Here is a 23290-nt window from a genome sequence, read left to right on the forward strand (position 1 = left end):
GCAAAATAAAAAAGCCAAACACACAACAAAAAATCCCTAGGTTTTTAAAGTTTGTGCGTATGTGCCAGCGTCGGGCTGGGGAGGGGCACAGTCTTTGTGGTGGCCTGGCATGCTGGGCGGGATAAGTGGTTTTGACGGTGAGCTCCGGTGGTGGCGGGTTCCTCTCAGCCGCCATGGCGGGAGGCCGGGCCCGTTCGCCACACGCGGCGTTGCCACGGCAACAAATCCGGGTTTCGCGCTTCCGCCCTACCCACGTGTGCGTCTGACGTCACATCCGGCGTCGCCAGGTAGGGGGCGGGTGGAGCGCGGCGCGCGGTACGGCCACGCCCCCCCCCGCGCGCGGGGCCCGTGTGGGGCGGGAGGGGCGCGGTCCTGATTTGGGTCCCTGTCCAAGGGCTGGTCCCTGTCTGGGTGCTGGTCACGATCCCCGTCTTGCTCTCAATCCCAGTCCTAGTCCTCCTGGTCCCGGTCCTACTCCTGATCCCAATTCCGGTCCTACTGCTGGTCCCGGTCATGTTCCCGGTCCCGGTGCTAGTCCCGGTCCCGGCTCCGCCGTGCGCTGGTCACGCGCCTCTTTCACCCCCGTACAGCTGAGGGGAGCGGGCGAGGCTTCAGCGGGCTGGGGTTGGTGCTCTGCCCCCAGAAACACTCAAGAGAGGGTGCAGGGCTGGGTCCAGGGTGGGTGGTGGTCTTAGTGCCCGTCTGAGGGCGGCGTGTGGGGTCCGTGGTCCTGCTGCCCCCCGAGAGCGTCCCCGGGAACAAGGCGGGTGCAGAGCCGGGCAGGGGCTCGAGGGTGCTCTGAGGAGGAGCCCGAGGTGGTGCCGCACACCTGCCCCGGGCCCAGCGGTACTGCAGGGGTCAGCACGGCCTCCATCAGCGCTCCCGGAGTCCCCGGGCCTGCGAGGGGATGACAGAGCTCAGGTGGGAGCACGGCTCTGCCAGGGGCTCCTGAAAACCTCTGCTGCACGCAGCGCTTGTGTTTTGTAGGCAGAGAAAAACCAGGCCAAGTGGCACCGCTCTGGATGGTGGTGATGTGCTCACGTCTCGCTTTGTTCTCCCCTGATCAAAGCCACGGAGATGGATTTGTTCTGGTAACTTTCCGTTGTGTTGAGGTGAGGAGGCACGGCACTGATTCTCTGCTATTTTCTGACCTAGCTTTTAGCGCCTCTGCTTAAATAACACCTTTGCATATGCTCCAGTAACCAGCTTCCTAGTGCAGAGGGTGTTTTGGAGATTTGCCTCTCCCTTTCCCACTCCCAATGAAATACCTCAGTTTGCAAGGAAGTAACTTGCTTGAGATTTTTTTTTTAAGCTACCTGAGCTCTAAATAGTTCAGTTAGTGAGGTCGTCTGGTGCCTGAGCACATGGAATTGTCCATCAGTAGCTTAAGAATTTGGGCAGTGACGTTTGCTTTGCACAAAGCAGAATACGGGCTGAGAATTAAGCTGCTGTGTTTCTGCAGAACCAGTGTAAGAATAAATAAGGTTTCTAGCTTACTACTGCAGGCAGAAGCAGGGCAGATGAAAAGTGTGTCAGTTGAGTAACTTTATTTTTACAATTAGTCCTGTAGATATAATAGAGACACAGAAACATGAAAAGCAAGAGAATTTTGGGAAATTACCATGAGCTGCTTGTAGCAGAAATTAGACCTGATGCTTTCTGTGAAGTGTTCAGCTCTCTGTGAGCCAAAAGGTGACTGCTGTTCTCTTCTGCTCTCAAAGGCTCAGACAAACCTTTGACAGGATGTTGGGATTTCTGAAGGAGCCAGTTGTGGTCACTGCAAAGATCAATGTGAACCTTGGGGCACTGACTGTACTGGGATTACTGAGTCGTCTCTGGGGGCTTTGCTATCCACGGGCTGTGGTGTGAGTAATGAGTTTCTCTTCTACCTGAATGACCCAGACCTGTTTTTGAAACATTTGTGAGCCAGAATGCAGGAGCAGTCAAGCACAGCTTGACTGATGTCACCCTCTGTAAATTACAGAATCACAAAATCCCGGACTGGTGTGGGTTGGAAGGGATCTTAAAGCGTATCCTATTCTGCCCCCTGCCGTGGGCAGGGACACCTTCCACTATCCCAAGTGCTCCAGCTCTGGCCTTGGACATTTCAGGGATCCAGGGGCAGCCACAGCTTCTCTGGGCAACCTGTGCCAGGGCCTCACCACCCTCACAGGGAAAAATTCTTTGCTAAAAATTCATCTCAACCCACTGTCTGTCAGCATGAAGCCATTCCACCTTGTCCTGCCACTCCAGGCTCTTACAGTCTCATCCCATCTTTCCTGTAGGCTCCCTTCAGGTACCAGAGGCCACAATTAGGCCACCCCTCTGGGCCTTCTCTTTTTCAGGCTGAACAATCCCAATTCAGTGATAGTCTTTCCCTAATAAAACCCCCTGAGGAGAAGGGGCAAAGCCTCAGTGCTTTGTTGCATTCTCAGCTTTCTGCCAACAAATCGCTGTTTGCTTTCTGAGTATCCCTGCAGGATAATTGCCATTAATTTGACATATTTCTGCCTCTGGTGTTTCAGCTTTGATGAAGTTTATTACGGCCAATTCGTTTCACTCTACATGAAGAGGATCTTCTTTGTGGATGACAGTGGCCCACCCTTTGGCCACATGCTGCTGGCCCTGGGAGGTAGGGTCTCCTGGAAATGGGAAGTGCCTGTTGCATGTTGCTGTGGAAGAGAGAGGTGCTGGTTAGAAATGAATCATCACATCCACTTGTAGGGGGAAAGCACTAAGCAGATGAGAGACTCTGATGTAGAGAGAATTCAGTTTTCCTTTATCGTTGGGGCTGTTGCATGAGTAGAGGGGGGATGATGAAGCCGTGTATCCATCACCTCACCATTATCCAATCCTTTGGATAAAGAGAAAGGTAGTGTCACTGCTAGTGACAAAAAACAGGCAACAAGCCTCAGCTCCTTTCTGTAGCTGAGATACCACAACATGAAAGTGTCTGTATGAGAGGAAGGGATTAAATATACATCTGACTTTGTCACTGAGAATCCCTTGTTCCCAATTTATATTCTTTGTGCCTCTGCAAATTCTCAAGCATTGCTGCAGACAGAACAGTATCAAAGAGGACCTTTTTGGGAAAGAGGGCATTCATGCAAGGAAAAGCTGTGTGTTTGGGAAATGGTTCCCCATTTAGCACCAGGTTTTATACGTGCTTTGAGACTGGAAATTCTCTTGTTTATGTTGTAGGTTACTTAGGAGGATTTGATGGAAACTTCCTATGGAACAGGATTGGAGCTGGTAAGAGCTGTTTTTAACTGTCTCATTCTTTAGAGAAAATAAGCAGAAGTTCAGCAACTGACAAATTTCCTTTTGCCTGTCTAGTGGAAATAACACTTTATCCAACACCTTCACTTCTCCTTTTAAATAAGTCTTCTGCAGGTCTCTAGGTCAAGTTAAAAGCACTATGAATTCACAGCACAGGCTTTCTAAATCAGCTAAACAGTTTAAGCAATACAAGATGGACAAATTAATGCAAATAGGAGTTAGTTAGATTCCTCTAACAATTAAATTCTGTATTGGTCTGTGCTCTCTGCAGTTTAAGTCTCCAAAGTGGTGGATCACTGTTTCCTGTTTTTTGTTTCAGAATACAGCATGAATGTTCCTGTGTGGTCCCTGCGACTCCTGCCAGCCCTGGCTGGTGCTCTCTGTGTGCCTTTAGCCTACCAGATTTTGGTTGAGCTGCACTTCTCCCACTGTGCTGCACTTGGAGCTGCTCTTCTGATTCTCTTAGGTAAGATTGTTCAACTGAGCCCCATTCTTCATATCTGAGGAGAAGAGTTGCTTTTTCCCTTAGGAATGTTTGTATAGCATCTGCCCAGAAATAGTAGCATCCGCCCAGAAAACACTAACAACACATCAGCCCTGGCCTGTGTCAATCTGTGCTGAGCCTCCCTTATCTCCTCTACCCTCACAGCAGGCTGCCCTTCTGGGCTTTATATCAGTTCATTTCAATATTAAGCAAAGTAACAGCCTCACAGGAAACCACATTTCTTGTCTCCAAGAGGGCCTGTACTCCCTTCCTCTGAAGTTTACAGGATGAGTTACAACCTACTGGTTTTTAACAGCAGGACAACTCAACTTGCAGTCAGAGCTCATCAAATTTCTTCATCTCCAAACTGCAGCAAACTAGCCTGTGTCCTCAGCACTGTGATTTGACACTGTTCTAATGTGTACAACTCAGCTGGTTTTGTTTTCTCTGAGGAGCTGCTGGCAGCTGCCTGAAAGGGAAAGAGCCTCTCAACAGCTCTTTAGTAGCCTGATAAGAGAAACCTTTCCTAGCTCCCAGCTGCTCTGATTCTGGCTCACTGCAGCCTCCTTTCCTGCAGATCTGTTATGGTGCTTGTTGCTTGCTGTGCTCTCTGCCTGGACTCTTTGCTGTGAGAAGCACCTCTCTGGATTTCCCAGGACTGATTTTCTTTGCCTTTTTAGTCAGTGCAGCAACTTTATCTGCCTCCTGATAGATTTCACTGCTTGTCCACCTCTTTGTCTTGGAAACAGTTATGGCCATGTAATTTGCTCCTGCTGGAAGGTTTTTGTGCCTCTAAACCCAGCACTTGCACATTACAGCCAGTAGGAACTGTCTGCCCCTAACAGGGCAGGTCCTTCTGTTGGTTAACAGTGTGATTGTCTGAGGTAGCACTTTCCTGTAGATAAGTTTCTCTGATTTTGTCTGTCTCTCTTTTCCAACAGAGAACTCACTGATCACTCAATCAAGGTTCATGCTTCTGGAATCAATACTGATTTTTTTTATCCTGCTTGCAGTTTTGTCCTACCTAAAGTTCTACAATTTGCAAAAGCACAGGTAAAGCTGGATTGTCTCCCACCCTTTTGGATAATCTCATGATGCCCTTTTTTTTTTTGTTACAGACTGTGTTTTTCTATGTCTCTTAACCATTCTGTAACTCAGTTCACCTATCTGTAAAATCCAATGCTTCAACATCTCATATGGCTGCCCCAGAATTTTTCTCCTGAGCAGTGTTAAAGACTGTTTTTAGTGATAGCAGAGTTATCTTTTTTAATTTTACAACAGAAATAAAATCCCTTGGCAAGGATTTGCCCACCCAGATTTTTTACTGGAAGGTTTCCTTCTGTGCACAGAAACACTGATGATAACAGGTCATTTAATGCTCCTTTGTAACTATTTACAGGCACTGAATTTAGAGGTATTTTTCTCTTTTGTTCTCTGATCCTTGCAGAGGATGAAGTAATCCTTAGTAAAGTAGAATTATCTTTAAACTGAACCTAGCAAGTGAATTAATACATTTATCTTTTAAGTGCCTTCTCTGGAAGCTGGTGGTTTTGGCTCCTGCTGACTGGAGTAGCCTGTTCTTGTGCAGTTGGGTAAGTGATGATGTCTTACCTGGACTTTAATGCCTGCTATTCAATAGAATGTTTGGATACTTATATCGTGTGTTAGGTGTAGTTTTGTGTAGTTTTTAATCATGTTCATATTTTATGCACTTTCTTCTCAGAGTGAAATATATGGGCCTGTTTACCTATATGCTGCTCTTGGTCACTGCAGGGCTCCACTTCTGGCACATGATAGGAGACCAGAACTTGTCAAATGTATGTAGCACAGCATGCAAAATATATTATTTGTCACTTTTCATTGCAGGAGCCTTTCAATCCCACAGATCACAATGCAGTCTGTAGCTGGCTTTTGTACTAAAATTCCTTGTCTGGAAACCCTCCTGTCATAACAGGGTTCCCAGCTCAGTTGCTGGGGAAGATGGAATTAAGTTTAAGAAAAATATGTTTGTGTGACTGTCTTTTCTGCTGTTATCCATGTCTTGGTGATGTGTGACTCAGAGCATGCACTTGTCTCACACACTCCTGCCAGCTCCACTGCAAATCCTTGCTGGAAGTTACCCAGTTGTCCACAAAATTACAGCTGAATGACAGCAGTGGGGAAAACTTAGAAAAGACAAACACAACAAGCTAAGTGCTCTGGAATTTTTAATATCTAGAGCATGAAACCAGTGAGTTTTCTCTGCTCTTCCAGGTTTCCTTGCTGTGCCATTTTCTAGCCCGGGCTCTGGCCCTCATCATCATCCCCATGGGGCTGTACCTCTCCTTCTTCTACGTTCACTTGGCTCTGCTGTATCGCTCTGGGCCTCATGACCAGATCATGACAAGTGCTTTCCAGGCCAGCTTAGAGGTAAGGCAGATGTCAGCTTGGAACTGATTTATTAGAGGGAAATGTTCACTGATAGGTGGTGTTTAATCCTGTTCCTTTGATCCTGCATATTTTTCCCTTTTATGTCATTTAACTATTTTACTGCTGTAGTACTGCTTTAAGGTGAACCAGTAATGACTGAAATCCTGATAACAGATGAAAAGCTTTTCCCAGTGAAGCAAGAACAGTATATTCACTCTTCTGTTGAAGGTTTGTCCTTTCCTACAGGAACCTCCACAGAAGTAGATACAGTACTGAACTCTCACGTGGTGACATGGTATACCATAGGAGTGCTTAGCCTGTCTTTTAGAACATGGCTTTAAGGCTATTTCCTGAGATCCTGTAGTCTTTTAGTTTTTTAGGTGTTGGTGTTTTACTGTGTATTGAGTATGGTGCTGCAAGACTTGATTTTGGTAGATAAAACCAAATGAGAAGGTGCTGTGTGAAGATACTGCTATGTGGAAGTGGCACGTTACTCATTAGAATTTAAACAGCCTCTGGGTTGTTTCTCCTTCTTTGTACTCACCCTGTCCTTACCCTTCTCAGGGTGGGCTGGCTCGAATCACTCAGGGCCAGCCCTTAGAGGTGGCCTATGGCTCTCAGATCACCCTGAGGAACGTGCTGGGCAAGCCCATGCAGTGCTGGCTCCACTCTCACACCAATACTTACCCCATCAGGTGAGGAATCTGCCCCAGTCTCCATGGGGAGGGTGGAAGTTGGCTGTGCTTCTTCACCTGCCAGTCCAAGTGTAGCAGTTTGGGTCCTGGCAATGTCTTCATTAATCCTTCAGAGTCCCTGTGCCCTGTAGGAATGATCAGTGCTGTGGTGCTGGGACTCTGAGCACAGACACGGACCTTTACACCCCTCTGGGGTTTTGTAACTTCTTGTGCAGGTATGAGAATGGCCGAGGGAGTTCCCATCAACAACAGGTGACCTGCTATCCCTTCAAGGATGTGAACAACTGGTGGATTGTCAAAGATCCTGGAATGTGAGTATGCAAGAGATTTAAATTCAACCTTTATGCTTCCAAAACCCAACCAGGGCTTGGACTGGATTGGACATAACTCTTCTCAGCTTATGGGTGCAGAAGCCTGGTATGATCTGAGCAAGTGAATGCAGCTCTTTGCACAATCCTCAGTATGGAAAAAGCATTACTGAGGATTCTGAAATCCTGTCTGAACTGCTCCTGCCAGAATGTGGGCAGTGCTGTTCACAAGGGGAACTTGAAAGACTCACAACACCAGTGGAGATTCTTCAGGTGTTTTGCATGAAAGGGAAGCTATGCTTTTTGAAGTGTGAGCCACGGTGTTAGAGGGTCTTGATGAGTTTTATCAAACTTGAATGAGTCTCAGAAAAGAGTAGAAAACACTTTTGAAAAATGAGTGGTTCTTTGTACTAGAAGCATGGAATGAGATGTAAGATCTGCCATAGGGAAGGATTCCAAGTGGTGCCCGTACCTGAGAGGTCTGGTTTGTGCTGAAGTGTTTTGCCATTGTCACTCTCAGTGCAGAGCAGGACTCTCTGTCCTTATTTTGCCAGTAAAAGCCTTTGAGTGACATAATTCCATTCAGATCAAAAAGTTGCTTCTGTAGGTTTGTTACATTGTTCTGGGAACTGTATAAAGAGTCCTGTCCAGAAGGGCTGTGTGCCATTACAAGTCACATCCACATTGGAAAAAGACTTTTCAAGTAGGGGCTCTAACAGAACCACAGACCCCAAATATATTCTTAAAATTCTTCAAACTTGAAAGACTCCTATGAGCATTAGAGGATGTGAAGTCCTTCTATGGAACAGTAAAATACAGGGAGCAGTTCAGTGAATTGCAGTGTTCCCCCTTGCCATGGCCCTGTCTAGATGCAAGGTGAGAGTTTATTCTGTATGGTGCAAAGGCCATTGATCTCTCCAGTAATTCTGCCAAAATGACACCGGCTGTAGAACAGCACCCATCAGACTCAGTGAAGCACTCAGTGTTTCACACAAGCCACCAAACAGCTGTGTGACAGGAATAACCTTAATTCACTCCTGACTGACCTGGATTCAGGCCACTGACCTAATGCCTGGAGTGTCAGTATCCCGTTACTGATCCTCTGACTCATTCTGCCCTTAATTCACCTTTGCCTCGATGAGCTTTGTTTCCATTCCAGTACAACCTATATACTTGCTTTAATTTCTCATTTTCTTGCTTAAATCTCTGTCCCTGCCTGCAGCTTCTTGACCTACCAACTTGGTCATGACCAGGTTGTGTTCTATCTAAAGATAAAATGTAACCATTTCCAATTTAACCATTTGCTCTCCAGGCAGCAGCTGGTGGTGAGTAACCCACCACGGCCTGTCAGGCACGGGCACATCGTGCAGCTGGTCCACGGCATCACAACGCGCTACCTCAACACGTAAGTCCTTCCCCTGTGCTCTGCTCTGCCAAACCTGCTGGCTCATTCTGCTGCATTGGCTCTCAGAATAACCACCTTGTGACCTTGCATTCAGTTATGCCATAACCTGCCTGTTATTTGTGGATTTTTACACCAGTGAGCCTTGGAGGGACCTCATGTGGTTAGTTCCATATGCCGTCCCCGTGGCGCAGAGGAAGGATGCTGTATGGTTATTTATTTTTTCTGGTTGACTTGGCATGGGATTTGATCCTAATCATAGACTTCTTAATGGTTGTTTACAGCTTCTGTTCTTCCCTACTAGTGGCCTTTAGAAGGTTTCACGGTTGTTCACATTTCAGGGTAGTTCTGCAGATTCCTAAACACAGAGTCCCCTCTGAGAGTCTTCCCTCTCCCCTTTACTGCCCCTGCTCCAGACAGGTACAGGTATTTAGTATTTTGTGTGACTTAACCTAAAGCAAACTCCACTGACTTTGGTGGCATACTCCTCCCTGAAGGATGTGCTCTGGAAGTTAGGAAGATGTTCTGGAGAATCCGGTGTGCTGTGGCTGATTGCCAGAGATTCTGGCCTGTTTTGAAAGCCTGCAGTATGAAGTTGCCTCCTGACTGCTTCCCAAAGGACATCTGTGTGTACTTGAATATCACTCAGATCAGGAAGGGGGTTGTTCTGAGCTTGGGTTTTTGCTCTGTCCCTTCCAAATCTAATTTGTTTATTATTGGAAACCCCAGTGAACAGCGTCTCTGTTTGTCACAATTAGTGCTTGTTCTCCAGCCTGGCATCACAGGCATCTGCACTGGCTTCCTCTGAGCCTGCTCCTGGCAGCTCTTGGTTGTGGAGAATGCTCTCTCTCAGAGTAAACAGTGCAATCTCTATAAATGAGTTACTTTTTGCTTTATTACCAAATCCAGCCTAAGCCAATTCCATATGGGTTTGCTTTTTATATGTATTTGGGAAATGGTGGTGGAGGATCTTCCTTTATTTGTTTCCTAGGCATGACGTTGCTGCTCCTCTTAGTCCCCACTCCCAAGAAGTTTCCTGCTATATTGATTATAACATCTCCATGCCAGCACAGAACCTCTGGAGAGTGGTGAGTGGTCAGAGGGAGGGGAGGAGCTGATCATGCTCCAGCAGAAACAGCTGAGACAACATGGACCAAAAGCCATCTTTCTGTTGTAGGAAATTGTCAATCGTGAGTCTGACACGGATGTGTGGAAGACAATTCTGTCAGAAGTGAGGTTTGTTCACGTGAACACCTCTGCAGTGCTAAAGGCAAGTGGGGTTATGTTTATTAGCCTGTAGCTTTTGTTTCATGCAGTTCTTGTCGTCTCAAAAACTCTGCTCCAAAATAGCTAAACCACTATAATGAATAACCAAGTAAATGAAAGGAAACAATAAACTTGCTCAATGTGACAAAAGAGCAGCGTGTGGTTTAGGTGGTCCCACTGGTACTTCATCCCTTTCAATATCAAAATTGTCCTGCTTTTCAAGAGGTTGTTACCACTCTACACAATTGAGGCCTAGAAACTGATGCTGAGTCTATATGTCTGTGAGAGTAGCTGGAATAATTAAAGATCTTTTTCTTCACGAAGTTTGCCAGAATCACTGATTTTATGGCTGTAGCGTTTATTGAGAATTTTGCGTGGTGAATCTTCACACATTTTCTGGCAGTCCCTTGCAGTGCACAGGCAGAGCCTGGGAACTTCTTCCATCCTGAAGTTCAGACTGGTAGAACTTTCAGTTTAGAAGTTCACAGTTGTCTTTCTCTTTTAGCTCAGTGGAGCATCTCTGCCTGAGTGGGGATACAGGCAGCTGGAGGTGGTTGGAGAGAAGCTGTCCAAAGGCTACCACCAGAGCATGGTGTGGAATGTGGAAGAGCACAGATATGGGAAAAGTATGTCAGGTTTCACTGCATGCTGATGGGAAGCTGGTACTGTGTGTGTGTTCAGTTGGCTCTACCGTGGTGTCAGAATCCTTACAAAGCCCCTTCAAGTGCTGTTGTAGTTGGATGATGTATGGGAGAAGGGCTCTTGGGAGAGTGAGAAGCCTGTGTGCTCTCCCCCCTTTCTAGCTTTCTGCCTCTTCTGTGGTTATTTCTGAGCTTTTCTGTTTTCTTCCAGGCCAAGAGCAAAAAGAGAGGGAAGTGGAACTCCACTCTCCCACACAGATGGACATCAGTAAAAACCTCAGCTTCATGGCAAAGTTCACAGAATTGCAGGTGAATGTCTTGCTATTCCCTTCATTTTTCCTTCTGCTGCAGAGCAGGAATCTGAGGATTTCTGCAGACTGAGTCTTGAGGATTCATTGTTTAATCCTTGCTGATAGTTTGGCTTCCTCACTGTAAAAAAATGTTTCTGAATGCACTTATAAGGGCATTAAAGACCTGGGCTGTCCAGTAGTGAATACCCAAGTGATTGTGTAACAAAAAAAGGGGGAGGAAAATTGGTTGGGCACCCAGAAGCTGCCTGAAACTGAACTGTAATGTGTGGTACATGCAGTGAGTAGTGTTGATGTCCCTTACTATCTTTGTAGAAATTCATTAAGGAAAGTGCATTATTTAATAACAAAATAAAACCACTGTATTGATCAGTATCCATATGAGATATGTCAAATATTTCTCCACTCCCAACTTGGGAACTTAACATCTTACATCTGGAGCAGTTCACCCATGCCTGCTGTCCCACCTGTTGTTCCAATTCTGAAAGCCTTCTGCTTACCTTCTGTTTTTCTAGTGGAAAATACTCACATTAAAAAATGAAGACACAGAACATAAATACAGCTCCTCTGCCCTGGACTGGATCACAATGGACACCAATATTGCCTACTGGCTCCACCCCACCTCAGGGGTGAGTACAAGAGGCAGAAGTAGCTCTGAAGCTGTTGAGAAAGCAGAACACTCACATGTGAGCTCCAGGAGTGGGAGTCAGAGCAAGGCTGCAGCTTCCAGCCAAGGGCTTTTCCTGTATTAATATGTTTGCCATGAGGGGCGAGGTATTTATTTTAGCATGAGATACAGCTTTGACAGTAGTTGCTTTTAATTAAATCATGTTTGCTTGTGCTTTTTTTTTAAGGTAAATTGCAGTTTAATGGTTTCCATTATTGATTTCATTTAGAAGATGAGTTCATCTCCAATAGCATCCTTTAAATGCCTTCCATTACACAAGAGTTTTAAAGCACCAAAGTTTATCAACCAGCTTTGTTCCAGGTTACTAGGCAGGCACATTCTTCAGCTCAATTTAGCAAGTTTGTGTAGGTAATATTTAAACTTACCTAAAAGAACCACAGCATGTTCCTGCTTCTGGCTTAGACCATCATCTGTCCTGCAGGCCCAGATCCACCTCCTTGGGAATGTTGCCACCTGGGCTTCAGCCAACGCTGCTGCTCTGGTCTACCTGTGTCTGTCCCTGTGGTACTTGCTACGGCGAAGGAGGAAGATTTATGACATCCCTGAAGGTCTGACTCCCTCTGTGTGCGTGTCCAGGTGGAGGTTTGTGGCTTGCTCTGCTCTGAGATGCCATCTCCTGTCTCCTGCAGATGCCTGGCAGCTCTGGATGTCAGCAGGAGGCATCTGTGGTGGAGGCTGGGCTGTGAATTACCTGCCCTTTTTCCTGATGGAGAAAACACTTTTCCTGTACCACTACCTGCCTGCTGTCACGTTCCAGATTCTCCTGATTCCTGTGGTACTGCAGCATCTCAGTGATCATCTCTGCAGGTATTTGGCTTCAGCAGAATAGTTCTCCTGAACAGGACTGGCAGAGTTCTTTCTCCAGGGCTGTCACCTGGGCAAGCTGCTGCAGGGTAAACAGTGCTTTTTCCAGCAGTGCCCAAACTCCATCACTTGCCTTTAGGGAAGCCAGGCCAGGCACAGGGTCTTTTGGATGAAGTGTTTGGCCAACCTTGATGTAACTTGAGTGCTCTTTCCGTCTCTCATGCCAGATCTGTGCTGCTCAAGAGCATGTTCAGTGCCCTGCTTGTAGCCTGGTTCTCCTGGGTGTACTTTGTGTACTGCACCTTGAGCCCCCTGAGCTACGGGCAGCCCGCGCTGTCGCCCTCGGAGCTCCGGGCCCTGCGCTGGAAGGACACCTGGAACATCCTGATCCGAAAGCACTGACCACTCCAGCCTTGCTACAGCAAAAGGAAACACCTCTTGTGCAAAGCCAAGAATTTATTGTTAGTATCATGGAAATCGTAACAGTAGGTTCAGGTGTTTTGTAGTATTAGTCCAGATCTAATCATTACAGGAGAAGAAAATAAAGGAACACTGTTACAGAAAAGGTCTCAACAGTAATACAGCTGTTATTAGCACAGTTCCCAGTTTCTGCCTCTGTTAACATTCACCTTTCATTGCCCCTTAGGGTGTGAAGATTGCTGACTTCAGTCAACAGCATCCCAGCTCCTTTGCTGGGAAGAGCTGACACAATTTCTCTTTCCTGGGAGTGCAGTGGTGGTTTCTTCCTTCTGGCACTATTTTACATTTAGGGCTATTTAATGTGTTCACTATCACTGTGATCTGCAATCCCATGATATGCTTACTATAAGTGGACTCTTTCCAACACATCAGATACTTTTTTCTGTTTTCTTGGTTATACCTGAAACCCAGGTTTTCCCTCCCTAAAACCTGCCCATCTTTAACAATCTGTAACTGGCCCTGCAGCCTTACAGCATCATTCCTCAACAATGCATTATTTGCCCCCAACTTCCAATGCTCTGCTATCATTTCTATTTATATAAATACAGCATTAAGCTACATTTATTAATAGTTCATTCTGCATAGAATAATGACTTGTTACTATTATCTATTTATAATCATCTGACATAAGCAATACTTTTTAAGAAGATAAGCAAAATAAAAAGACATTAAAAATTGCTGTTACAGCTAAAGAAGGCTTCAGGCAGGCCAGGAATTGAGCCAAAGCCAGAAGAATCCTTTGGCCTTGCGGCACCGATGTGAAGCCTGAGGCCTGTTACCAGCAGTGGCAGCATTGCCATTACACCTCAAATCCCATAGGAAAAGGAGCAAGGTAGGACTGATCCTGCTGACAAAGAAACCTGCTCCAACTTGTGCACATGGGTTCAGAATGAAAACACTGAAACCCAGCCCATGGCCTGGCCTGTACCAGCAGAGAAATCACAGAGAAGAAGAAAAAGGTGAAGAACTGGGGCCTCAGTGGGTAATCTGTCATGGCTCTGCCCGGGTGTCCAAGCAGGCCCGTAGTACCTGGGCCACATTCCCTTTCTGTATCTCCACGTGGCTGCAGCAGCAGGTCCTGCAGGGCAGCACAAAGATGCCAGAGCAGCGTTCCCACACCCCAGGGGCTCTTGGATGTGCAGTTTTCACTGCTCTAACAAACTCTATTCAAGGCTCCTCCCACCCCCCCAGGAAGGTATGATCCAACACCACAGTCAAAGTAGGTTTTAGTGACTGTTTTGCTCCTACTGTAATCAGCCCTGAGAGCTAATGCTTCAGTGCAGTAGCTCATACTCTAAGTCTGTCACCCTGAGCTAAACAGCACCCAGCCGCAGTCAGGAAATGCTCTGCCTTTTCTGGGGCACTGCAGAAGTACCACTGAACTATCACAGAAACCACACCTTCCACCCCTCTCCAGGGCTGAAAAGACTGTAGGGATGAAAGTGCAGACTGCATTTCTAAAGTTTGTGGATTTTCCCTAAATTTTCAGCCACAACAGAACCAAAGGTAACAATTCTGAGTTAAGGGAAGAATGAACTGTTGAGTGTAAGAGCCCCTCCAGCAGTGTTACTTTCTGTGCCTTTTTGCTGGCATAGTCAAAGTACCAGAATTACCTTTTATAAAAATGGTCATTTCTGATCACTGTTAATTTATTTATTAGCCAAAGTAACACACCCACAACCAACACAGCCAAACCCTGCTTTTAGAAAATTAGCAGATATGAAAAAGTTCTTCTTAATAATATTTCCCTCCCACCCTCATTCTCAAAATTACACCGAAAGTCCAAACTCAAGAACAGTATCACAAGGACATTTTCAAAGGTCCAACCAGCACTTCATTGCAGATTTTTTTTTCCAGACAGACATTTTATGCTTCTGCAGTATCACTTATCTGGGGTAAACTACAGAAACTGGGATATCACTGTTTGTACTTCTTGTCTGCTCTTTTTAAAAAGCCAGACATTCTTGTGTTGAAGCTGCTGGAGTGCAAGGCAAGCGCTCTGACCCTGTTAAAGGGTAGAACATGTCCAAGGCAGCTGCTTGTGCCAGCAGGAGGAGGGTCCTGCAATTCCCAGTTCCCCCCTTGCTGACCTCACCAGCCATCTCTGGAAGTGGACGGATTCTGCCCAGCAGAATTTGCAACCAGCAGTACAGAAATGCACTGAAAGACAGTAATACTGACAAGGTCAGGTTTCTGTTTCCATGAGCAGCTCAATCCAGTTGGAGCTCACACATTCAGTTAACTGTGGTAAAGAACACCGGGTACAAAAAATAATCATACAGTGTAGCGAGATTCAGGAGCTTAGAAACAAATAAATTAGGAATCACTAATTAGGAATTCGAACCACTAAACTTGGGCCTGTCCCCTGGGTGAACTGCAAGTTCCCATTTGTCCCAGACAGTCTCTGTCTCACCCCCACCTCAAGGGAGAGGTGCCTCTACAGGTCAGTCCCTCTGACCCCCCAGGCTAGGAGGAGGCTGGCCAGCAGCACAGCTCGGCCACACCTCAAGGTGCCAACAAGGTGGAGAAGAGTAAGAGCTTGTTAAAACTAACAGCATGTGAACTAGCCTCGGATAGGGAGAAAAACACCCAAGAGGCAGATGATTTTCCTGCTACAGATGACCATCATGAGGGAAATGGGGTATCTTGCTAGTCACCTGATAGTGCTTAATTTTCAGGGGAATCTTCAGCATTAGGTCTCATTTTGAAAATCAAAAAATGGCAAGCAGCACTGCCTTTAACCAGTTCATCAAGTAACAACTCCAGACATCTCAGGGAGAACAGGGAAGGGTTTGGAGGGAAGAGGGATGGATGGCCAACCCTTTCCTCTCCCCTCTGTGAGAAGATTCCCACCACGATCCCCTCCGCTGCCTGGACGACTTTAAAGGGACACTTCACCAACCATTCCGTGGAAGTCCTTTCCCGAAGTTGTCTTCAGTGTTGGCGTGGAGCAGAGGCAAACCCTTGGGCCGTGCCGGGTTAGTGCGGGCGGCTGCTGGACTCGAGGTGGGAGCGTTTCCCGGCCGCCAGGACGCCGCCGCCGCCGCCCTCCGCCTGCTCCGGGAACGGCCGCTTGTACGTCCGGCCGTGCCCGTTCAGCGCCCCCCGCTGCCACTTGCAGATGTCACCGTTCAGGATGTCCTGAATGTGCTGCACGATCAGGTTTATGGCAACTGCAGAGAGGAACGGGGAATACAGGACATGAAGGCTCTCCTGGCCTACAGTTATCTAGAAAATGTGGAGCATCCAGCCCTGCTCAACTCAAGTTTTAACAAGCCCTTAAATGAAACTCCGCCCGCTGTCTGCAGTGAGGTCGGACCTCAACAGGTCACTTCTGCAGCCCTCCACAGGTTGAGCAGCTGGTCCTTCTGTTCAGGCTGAGCAGCTCCCTCCCCTCCAGCAAAAATCCCTTCCTCAGAAGCAGGCACTCAAGGCAGCAGTGTGCCCCCTGCTCTCTTCCCAACCCCAAAAAGTGTCTCCCCAGGGAAATCAGAGAACCCAACTCCCTTTTACCCATGTTGTCAACTCCTCGGGGGATGATCACATCTGCATACTTCTTTGTCTGCAAAACAGAAACAGTGGTGGAGGAGGCTGTTAATGGGAAAAGGCATCTTCATTCCAGGAAAAAGCAACCAAAGGCCAGAAAACTGGGCAAAGATGGAAGGTCCTGGTACTCCAGGGTTCTAAGTTAAAACTCCCTCATGGTAACAACCTAAATGAATCACAATATCACACTGGCAAATGTGCACTGGATTTAAGCCCAGGGTTTCTTCTTACTGTCTCTTTGCAGAGAATCACCAGGTAGAAGCAGCAGGTCAGGTGTGGAGTCCTTTGCTTTTACCCATCTGAGCTGCCTTCAAACATTGCCCACTTCAGGCAAGCTCTGTTTGCCAAGAGCTGGTTTTAATCAGCATTGCGCAAGCCGTTGCTAAATCTCTGCTGAGAGCCAAGGTATCCAATGTGCATGTGAAATTCCTGCCCGCCTCTGATAACACCTTATTGATCTTTACCACCATAGCACTCCTGCTTTTTCTCTCCCCCCACAGCTGCAAAAAAGCTGGCAAATTCAGCTTTTCATTCATTTCTAAAGAGTAGTTTTAGAATCTCAGAATTCCTTGGATCTAGAGCGAGAGGCACCTGAGGTAGCTTTTTCCAACTTATTTAGTCCACACTGGATTTTATTCTCATAGGGTTTTTTACAAAATTGATTATGTGAGCATCTAAATTGACCTCACACTACATGGTGTGGCAAGCAGAGCTAGAATGGTCTGCCCCAGGTTTTCACCAGTGTTCCCTTTGAGGAAGGCTGCTGGAAACCAAGCTTTTCTTCCTTCCTACAAGACTTAAGAATAAACTGAGAGTGGGAGTGTTTCATTCAGAGAGACCCATACTTAAATAGCCCCAGCAGCCAGCAGTGAGAAAACGTGCTTGAGGCATTTCCATGGTGCTTTGCCAGCAGAAGGGACCATTTCAGTTCCTTAACAACCAGCCTGAAATGGTTGAAGACACGAGGCAGAGGGGAGAGTGTGGGATTTGTGAAATACAAATACCGAAAGCCACCAACCACTGCTGCATCTACAGCATCCAATTCCCAGACAACCCTGTTCCTCTGCCCCTCCTCCCCCCAAAAAACACCCCACAAATGAAATCAGTGAAAGGGTTCATACCGGTAAGCAGAACTCCTCAAAGGCAGGCTTGACAAACGTGGTGTACTGTGTGAGGATCTGCTCCAGGTCCCTCCCACGTTTCATATCTCGCAGAACTGGGATGGGGAGATAAAAGCCCTGAGTGTTGTGCCGTGGTGGGGATGGATAAGGAGCAGGGGCACGGCGGGGCTTCACCTCTGCGGGACAGCCGGACGTCAGAGTCCGTGTCCACAAAGAGCCGGAGGTGGAACATGTCCCGAATGTCTTGATTGTAGAAAACCAGGATGCCCTCAAAGAGGACAACATCAGCGGGGTACACCACCGTGGTCTCTGCCAGCCTGCCAGGAGAGAACACCCAGAGCACACTGTTAGGCCTCGTGCCACCGCCACGTGACCTGTCCCCGGGCTGGGGACAACCCGGGACTTCAAACAAAGCCAGAACTTACCTAGAATGAGTCACAAAGTCGTACGTTGGGACCTCAACCGTTTTGCCCTCAACAATGTTTTTCAGGGTTGAATGCATCAAATCGTTATCGAAGGCATCTGCGAGAGGAAAGTTTAAAGACAAGGACTTTCAGATGCTGTTGTATCAAATGTTCCGCTCACATTTTTCCAGACCCAAAGGAAAAACTCTCTGCTCAGTATTTCACCAGGAAAAAAGGAACTTGCAGCTTATTCTTTGCTAGCCATAGCAATACAAAACTGTCTGCCCAAGTGACAATGGCTGTGTTTGGTTTCAGAGATAAGGAAGAGACAGTTTGCTGTTTATAAGCAACTACAGCACAATGAAATTAAGAGCTCAAAGGTGAAGCTGGTCATTGTATAATTTTATCAACCCACTTAGTAATTGTGTAATTTTGTGCAGCTTTGTTCATCTGTTAGTCAAAAGCCAATTGGAAAATCCCAGGCATCTTTCATGGTTTCCATTACCCACCCAAGAGGCACCAGACTTCAGCCAAGGGCAGCTCCCTGTTCCGCCTACCATCCACAGCATTCCCCCGGGCAAGGGGAGCAGCTGTTTGTGCGGACAAGAAGTAACAAGAAAGGATTTGGGGAATTAAGGAACCTCTCAAGAGCAGGGAGTGGAGCACGGAGCAGGCTGGGATGCTCTGCACCTTTCCACGGCTCCGGCAGGGCCGTCAGTAACAACGGGCACCTTAAGGGAAGACCAAATGAATGTTCTGGTGGGGAAAAGCACTTTTCTGTTCTCCAACACTTCCCATTTCCTACCGGCGCTTCCCGTAAGACCCAGCTGCGCTCCAAGCACCGAGCGAAGCCCGCTGGGGCCGGGACGGTGAGCGGCTCACCCGGGTGGTCGAAGTTGTACTGTCCCTTCAGCGCCTTGGCCTGCTGCTCGGCCGTCAGCACCTTGTAGAAGCTGTCCTGGCTGAGGATCAGCACCTTGCGCTGCCGCTGCTCCACCTCGTTCTGCCCCAGCAGCTCCATGATCTTCTCGCACACTGTGGACTGAGCGGGACGGGGGCTCAGCGGGGCGGGGGGACTTTCCGCGGGGCCCGGCCCGGCGCGGCCCGCAGCGCGACCGTCCCCGCTGCCGGGGCTCAGGGGACGAGCGGCGCTCGCCCAGCCCGGGGCCGGCCCCGGCGATGCCCCGGCGGGTCCCGCGCCACGCGGGCTGCCGGGGGCGGGGGTGAGCCCCGGCACGGCCCCCGGCGCTGCCCCGGCACGGCGGGCTCACCTTGCCGCTGGCGGTGCCGCCGCTGACGCCGATGAGGAAGGGCTTGGGGTGCGGCCGCTCCGCGTCCGGGCCGCCGGCGGACGCCATGGCGGGATGGACGGCGGGGGCGGGGCCTGGGCGGGGCCTGCCGAGGGGGGCGGGGCCTGCCGAGGGGGCGGGGCCTGCCGAGGGGGCGGGGCCTGCCGAGGGGGCGGGGCATGGGGCGGGCCCTGCCGAGGGGGCGGGGCCTGCCGAGGGGGCGTGGCCACGTGCGCTGAGCGCGCCCGGCCTCAGCCGCCATAGGGACAGATGGATAGGGGACAGACGGACAGCCGCACGGCTCTGCCTTATTGCAGACAACGCTGTATTGGCCAGGCGCTGCTGTGTGTGAGTGCAGTGAGTGTGAGTGTGAGTGTGAGTGCACACTGCTGTGTGCACGCCCAGCCCCGCGTGTGTATTTGACACCTGTTCCCGTGTGCATGTTTCCACCTGTTCCTGAGTGTGTTTTACTCCTGTTCCAGAGTGCACACGGGCGGGAACCGTGAGGAAACACCTGAAGGTACAACACAGAGACCCCAAAAGACATAAATACACATATGGGTGAGACACGTACACACAGTGTGTGCTCACACATGGCGTGCGTGGGTGTGATAGAGATATCTAAACGCGCACACGTTAAATATTAATAGCTATAGCTACAATATACAGAATTTTATATACATTTTGTGTATAAATAGAGCACGGAACACACACCACGTTCTACGTGTAAATACAATATTCTAAAATAAAACCAAATCAGATATTTAAACACGAACAAATAGCTGTGAAGTGACGCTCCTTGACTGCCCTGCGCCCAGCACAGGCTCCACCGGCCGCGACGGACCCCGGCCCCCCCCGTGTTCCTCCCCGGGGCTCCCCGGTGCCGAGGCCCGCGGTGGCCGGTCCGGGGCGGCGCCGCCCGCAGGGTCTGGGCAAACAGCGGGTCAATGATTAACCGGCCCCGGCCGCGCTGTCGCCGCCCGCGCGGGGCCACGCGGGGCTCGGGGGCCGGAGCGGGGCCGGAGCGGGGCCGGAGCGGGGCCGGAGCGGGGCCGGAGCGGGGCCGGGCCCCGAGCGGCGGCGGTTGAGACCCGCGGGAAGCGGCGTGAGTGGGGCCGGGGCTGGGGCTCGGGGGGCACAAGGGCGGCTCCTTCCCATCCCCAGCCTGGGGTGACCGCCTGGGCGGGTGTGCCGGGAATGTCCCGTCCCGTCAGAAGCTCCCTGTCCCCGCAGGCGTCTCCGCGGATGGAGGGTGACCCGCCAGGCCGGCCCCAGCGCCCCGCAGCCCGGGCGGCGGAGCAGGAGGATGGCAGCGGGGCGGCCCAGGGGCTGCGCACCCCCGGCACCCGCAGCGACCTCCCCGCGGGCCGTGCGGACCGGCCCGTGGCGGTGTCGGTGGTCAGCAACTCAGCCTTCGAGGGGGCCCCTCCACCGTACTCGCCCCCGGACCCCAAGAGCTTTCACCTCTACCCGCCGTACCCACCCGGCTTCTCCCAGCAAGGGCCGTTCGTTTACCAGCCGGCACCGGGACCGAGACCGGCACCACAGCCCTTCCCAACCCAGGGCTTCCCGCCCGGGCCCCTGCCCTACACCGTGGTACGTATCGCTCACCTGCCGTGCTCCTGCCCCGCCCTGCAGCGGGGGTCACCCTTTATCTCCCCTCCCGGCTTGGCGGGGTTCCGTGCGGTGCCCGCGGTGATGCCCGAACAGCACAGGCCGGGAGGGGAGCACAGCCCGGGAGGGGAGCACGGCCCGGGAGGGGAGCACAGCCCGGGAGGGGAGCACAGCCCGGGAGGGGAGCACAGCCCCGGGAGGGGAGCACAGGCCGGGAGGGGAGCACAGCCCCGGGAGGGGAGCACAGGCCGGGAGGGGAGCACAGGCCGGGAGGGGAGCACAGCCCCGGGAGGGGAGCACAGCCCGGGAGGGGAGCACAGCCCGGGAGGGGAGCACGGCCCCGGGAGGGGAGCACAGCCCGGGAGGGGAGCACAGCCCGGGAGGGGAGCACAGCCCCGGGAGGGGAGCACGGCCCGGGAGGGGAGCACAGGCCGGGAGGGGAGCACAGGCCGGGAGGGGAGCACAGGCCGGGAGGGGAGCACGGCCCGGGAGGGGAGCACGGCCCGGGAGGGGAGCACAGGCCGGAGGGGAGCACAGCCCGGGAGGGGAGCACAGCCCCGGGAGGGGAGCACGGCCCCGGGAGGGGAGCACGGCCCGGGAGGGGAGCACAGGCCGGGAGGGGAGCACAGCCCCGGGAGGGGAGCACGGCCCGGGAGGGGAGCACAGCCCGGGAGGGGAGCACAGGCCGGGAGGGGAGCACGGCCCGGGAGGGGAGCACAGGCCGGGAGGGGAGCACGGCCCGGGAGGGGAGCACGGCCCCGGAGGGGAGCACAGGCCGGGAGGGGAGCACAGGCCGGGAGGGGAGCACGGCCCGGGAGGGGAGCACAGCCCCGGGAGGGGAGCACGGCCCGGGAGGGGAGCACAGCCCCGGAGGGGAGCACACGCCGGGGTCTCGCAGCTCTCACCATCCCCTGTGCCGCAGTACAACGCGCAGCCGGGCGCGGGGCCCGTGCCCGCCGGCCGCGGGCAGCAGCTGCCCAAGGACTACATGGTGGAGTCGGTGCTGGTGACCCTCTTCTGCTGCCTGCTGACCGGGGTCATGGCCCTGGTTTACTCGCATGAGGTAAGGAAGAGTTCGCCTGGGAGCCCCTCTGGTGCTGCGGCTCCCTTCTAACCCCTCTCCTCCTCCCCTGCGCCAGACCCGGGCTGCGCTCGCCCGCGGGGACGTGGCCCAGGCGTACGTGGCATCCAGAAAGGCCCAGTCACTGGTCCTCTTCAGCCTCCTCTTCGGGCTGTTCGCCTCCATCACCTGGATCATCTACGTCCTGGTGTCCCTGTACCTGTGACAAGGACCCTGAGCTCCAGGGACGCGGCGTGTGCCAGGAACTCCCTGTGGCTCTCCCCCTGGGGGGACAGGGGAAGCCGCCACAGCCTTGTGTGGGAACGGGTGACCACGAAGCGTTCTTGGGGCTGCGGGGCAGCGTCTGTCCTTCAGCGGGGCGAGGAGCTGCCCCGGAGCCTTCAGCCACCGGCTCGGCCCGGGCAGGAGGAGCCCGGAGCAGGGCGGTGCCGCGTCCTGCTGGATCCAGCTCTGGGCAGGGAGCTGTGCCCCATCCACGGGCAGGATCAGGTTCTGCTGCAGGACGCTGGATCCCATTGCTGTGGGCTGTCACTTGGAGCTGCCTGTGGGACTCTGGTGCGGAGGGAGCATCTTGTAGGACTGGGGTTGGAGATGCAGCAGAAGTAACAGGTGTGTGGGAAGCCCTCACTGCCCATGGATAGTGTGAGAAGATACAAACCCACGTATGCAGTTCTACAGCAATTCTGCACACACACACACACATTGTATTGCCACCTTCTTGCTGCTTCCAGATTGAAATAAAACACAGCTGGAGCCAAAGCTTCTGTCTTCTCTGCACACCAAGGGCCTGCATCTCGCCTTGCCATGGCCTTTGTCCACCACAAAATTCAGAGTAACTTCTACAACAACTGAAATCAGGGTTTTCCCTAGAGCAGGTGGGCACCAGGGCTCCAGCCCAAGCAGGACCCAAGGGAAGAGGAATCTCCACATGACCCCAGGCCTGGGGGACACTGAGCTGTGGACAGACTCCTGCCGTGCCAGGCCCGTGGGATGCAGCCCCACATTCCAGCCCTGGCACAGGGGGCACGTGCTCGGTCACTGTCTGGGCACTCTCCTCCTGAGCTGGCCCGTGACAATTATTTCCAGAGGAATTTTGAACCCTGTCCAGGACTGAAATAGCACCACGGAGCAGCTCGGCTGCTGCAGGGGTTATTTATAGCCCTGGGCTGCCGGCACACGGCCACTGCACGGGCTGGGCACACGCCAGGGGCTGCGCAGCCAAACCCCCTGACACTGGGGACACCGGGGCCCAGGGAAGGGGACAGGAGTAGATCCCCCTCCCAAGTGTATGGCCTGTATTGGGGCAGAGCCATCTTGGCACAGAGAGGGAAGAAATTTATAGTGAAAAAAGAAAGGTGAAAAAGAGGCACAGGCAGAGGAAAACCACGGGGGGCACATGAGAAAACACGAGGCCACACCAGCGCCAGAGGCGGATTCGATTGTCACTTTAATCCACAGACTGTGCATGCAC

General features: G+C 51.3%; 3 protein-coding genes and 2 long non-coding RNA genes across 7 annotated transcripts; 2 read left to right on the top strand and 3 right to left on the bottom strand.

Moving 5' to 3' along the window:
* Positions 1-594: 594 nt before the first annotated feature.
* POMT1 (protein O-mannosyltransferase 1) lies at positions 595-12849 on the top strand. 2 transcript variants are annotated; one of them, XM_066332786.1, is made up of 20 exons: positions 596-1112; positions 1722-1865; positions 2526-2632; positions 3202-3252; positions 3599-3745; positions 4705-4816; positions 5290-5355; positions 5487-5580; positions 6017-6172; positions 6737-6867; positions 7083-7178; positions 8488-8580; positions 9569-9665; positions 9755-9847; positions 10349-10469; positions 10696-10793; positions 11308-11421; positions 11902-12028; positions 12110-12287; positions 12512-12849. In XM_066332786.1, the coding sequence occupies exons 2-20, from the start codon at positions 1744-1746 to the stop codon at positions 12684-12686; spliced, it is 2178 nt and encodes a 725-aa protein (XP_066188883.1). In that variant the 5' UTR covers positions 596-1112; positions 1722-1743; the 3' UTR covers positions 12687-12849. The 2 variants fall into 2 exon arrangements, with proteins under 2 accessions (XP_066188882.1, XP_066188883.1); XM_066332785.1 differs by having other exon boundaries at positions 595-1112; positions 11902-12287.
* On the bottom strand, positions 2520-7085 carry LOC136369751 (uncharacterized). The gene is made up of 2 exons (XR_010745057.1): positions 6860-7085; positions 2520-2672 (listed from the first exon to the last, which is right to left on the bottom strand). It is a non-coding gene; the product is annotated as an uncharacterized lncRNA (long non-coding RNA).
* LOC136369750 (uncharacterized) lies at positions 9455-11982 on the bottom strand. Of its 2 annotated transcripts, none has more exons than XR_010745055.1 (3): positions 11846-11982; positions 11322-11452; positions 9455-10913 (listed from the first exon to the last, which is right to left on the bottom strand). It is a non-coding gene; the product is annotated as an uncharacterized lncRNA (long non-coding RNA). The 2 variants fall into 2 exon arrangements; XR_010745056.1 differs by having other exon boundaries at positions 10862-10913; positions 11293-11452.
* Positions 12723-19220, bottom strand: UCK1 (uridine-cytidine kinase 1). The gene is made up of 7 exons (XM_066332787.1): positions 19107-19220; positions 18718-18877; positions 17857-17953; positions 17606-17748; positions 17432-17526; positions 16278-16326; positions 12723-15937 (listed from the first exon to the last, which is right to left on the bottom strand). Exons 1-7 carry the CDS (start codon positions 19191-19193, stop codon positions 15744-15746), a joined length of 825 nt encoding a protein of 274 aa, XP_066188884.1. The 5' UTR covers positions 19194-19220; the 3' UTR covers positions 12723-15743.
* An 851-nt stretch (positions 19221-20071) lies between these two features.
* Positions 20072-22596, top strand: PRRT1B (proline rich transmembrane protein 1B). The gene is made up of 5 exons (XM_066333073.1): positions 20072-20181; positions 20214-20229; positions 20358-20720; positions 21661-21801; positions 21878-22596. The coding sequence occupies exons 1-5, from the start codon at positions 20072-20074 to the stop codon at positions 22022-22024; spliced, it is 777 nt and encodes a 258-aa protein (XP_066189170.1). The 3' UTR covers positions 22025-22596.
* The last annotated feature ends 694 nt before the right edge of the window (positions 22597-23290 follow it).

The sequence above is a fragment of the Sylvia atricapilla genome, chromosome 19 (assembly GCF_009819655.1).
Source record: "Sylvia atricapilla isolate bSylAtr1 chromosome 19, bSylAtr1.pri, whole genome shotgun sequence".
NCBI lineage: Eukaryota > Metazoa > Chordata > Aves > Passeriformes > Sylviidae > Sylvia > Sylvia atricapilla.

Coding starts and splice junctions, on each gene's coding strand:
- POMT1 (XM_066332785.1), top strand. CDS start 1,744: ATGTTGGGATTTCTGAAGGAGCCAGTTGTGGTCACTGCAAAGATCAAT. Junction 5,581..6,016: donor GAGACCAGAACTTGTCAAAT/GTATGTAGCACA, acceptor CTGCTCTTCCAG/GTTTCCTTGCTGTGCCATTT. Junction 6,173..6,736: donor CTTTCCAGGCCAGCTTAGAG/GTAAGGCAGATG, acceptor TACCCTTCTCAG/GGTGGGCTGGCTCGAATCAC.
- PRRT1B (XM_066333073.1), top strand. CDS start 20,072: ATGATTAACCGGCCCCGGCCGCGCTGTCGCCGCCCGCGCGGGGCCACG. Junction 20,721..21,660: donor GGCCCCTGCCCTACACCGTG/GTACGTATCGCT, acceptor CCTGTGCCGCAG/TACAACGCGCAGCCGGGCGC. Junction 21,802..21,877: donor CCCTGGTTTACTCGCATGAG/GTAAGGAAGAGT, acceptor CCCCTGCGCCAG/ACCCGGGCTGCGCTCGCCCG.
- UCK1 (XM_066332787.1), bottom strand. CDS start 19,193: ATGGCGTCCGCCGGCGGCCCGGACGCGGAGCGGCCGCACCCCAAGCCC. Junction 18,878..19,106: donor GCGGCACCGCCAGCGGCAAG/GTGAGCCCGCCG, acceptor CGTCCCGCTCAG/TCCACAGTGTGCGAGAAGAT. Junction 17,527..17,605: donor CGTCCGGCTGTCCCGCAGAG/GTGAAGCCCCGC, acceptor TCCCCATCCCAG/TTCTGCGAGATATGAAACGT.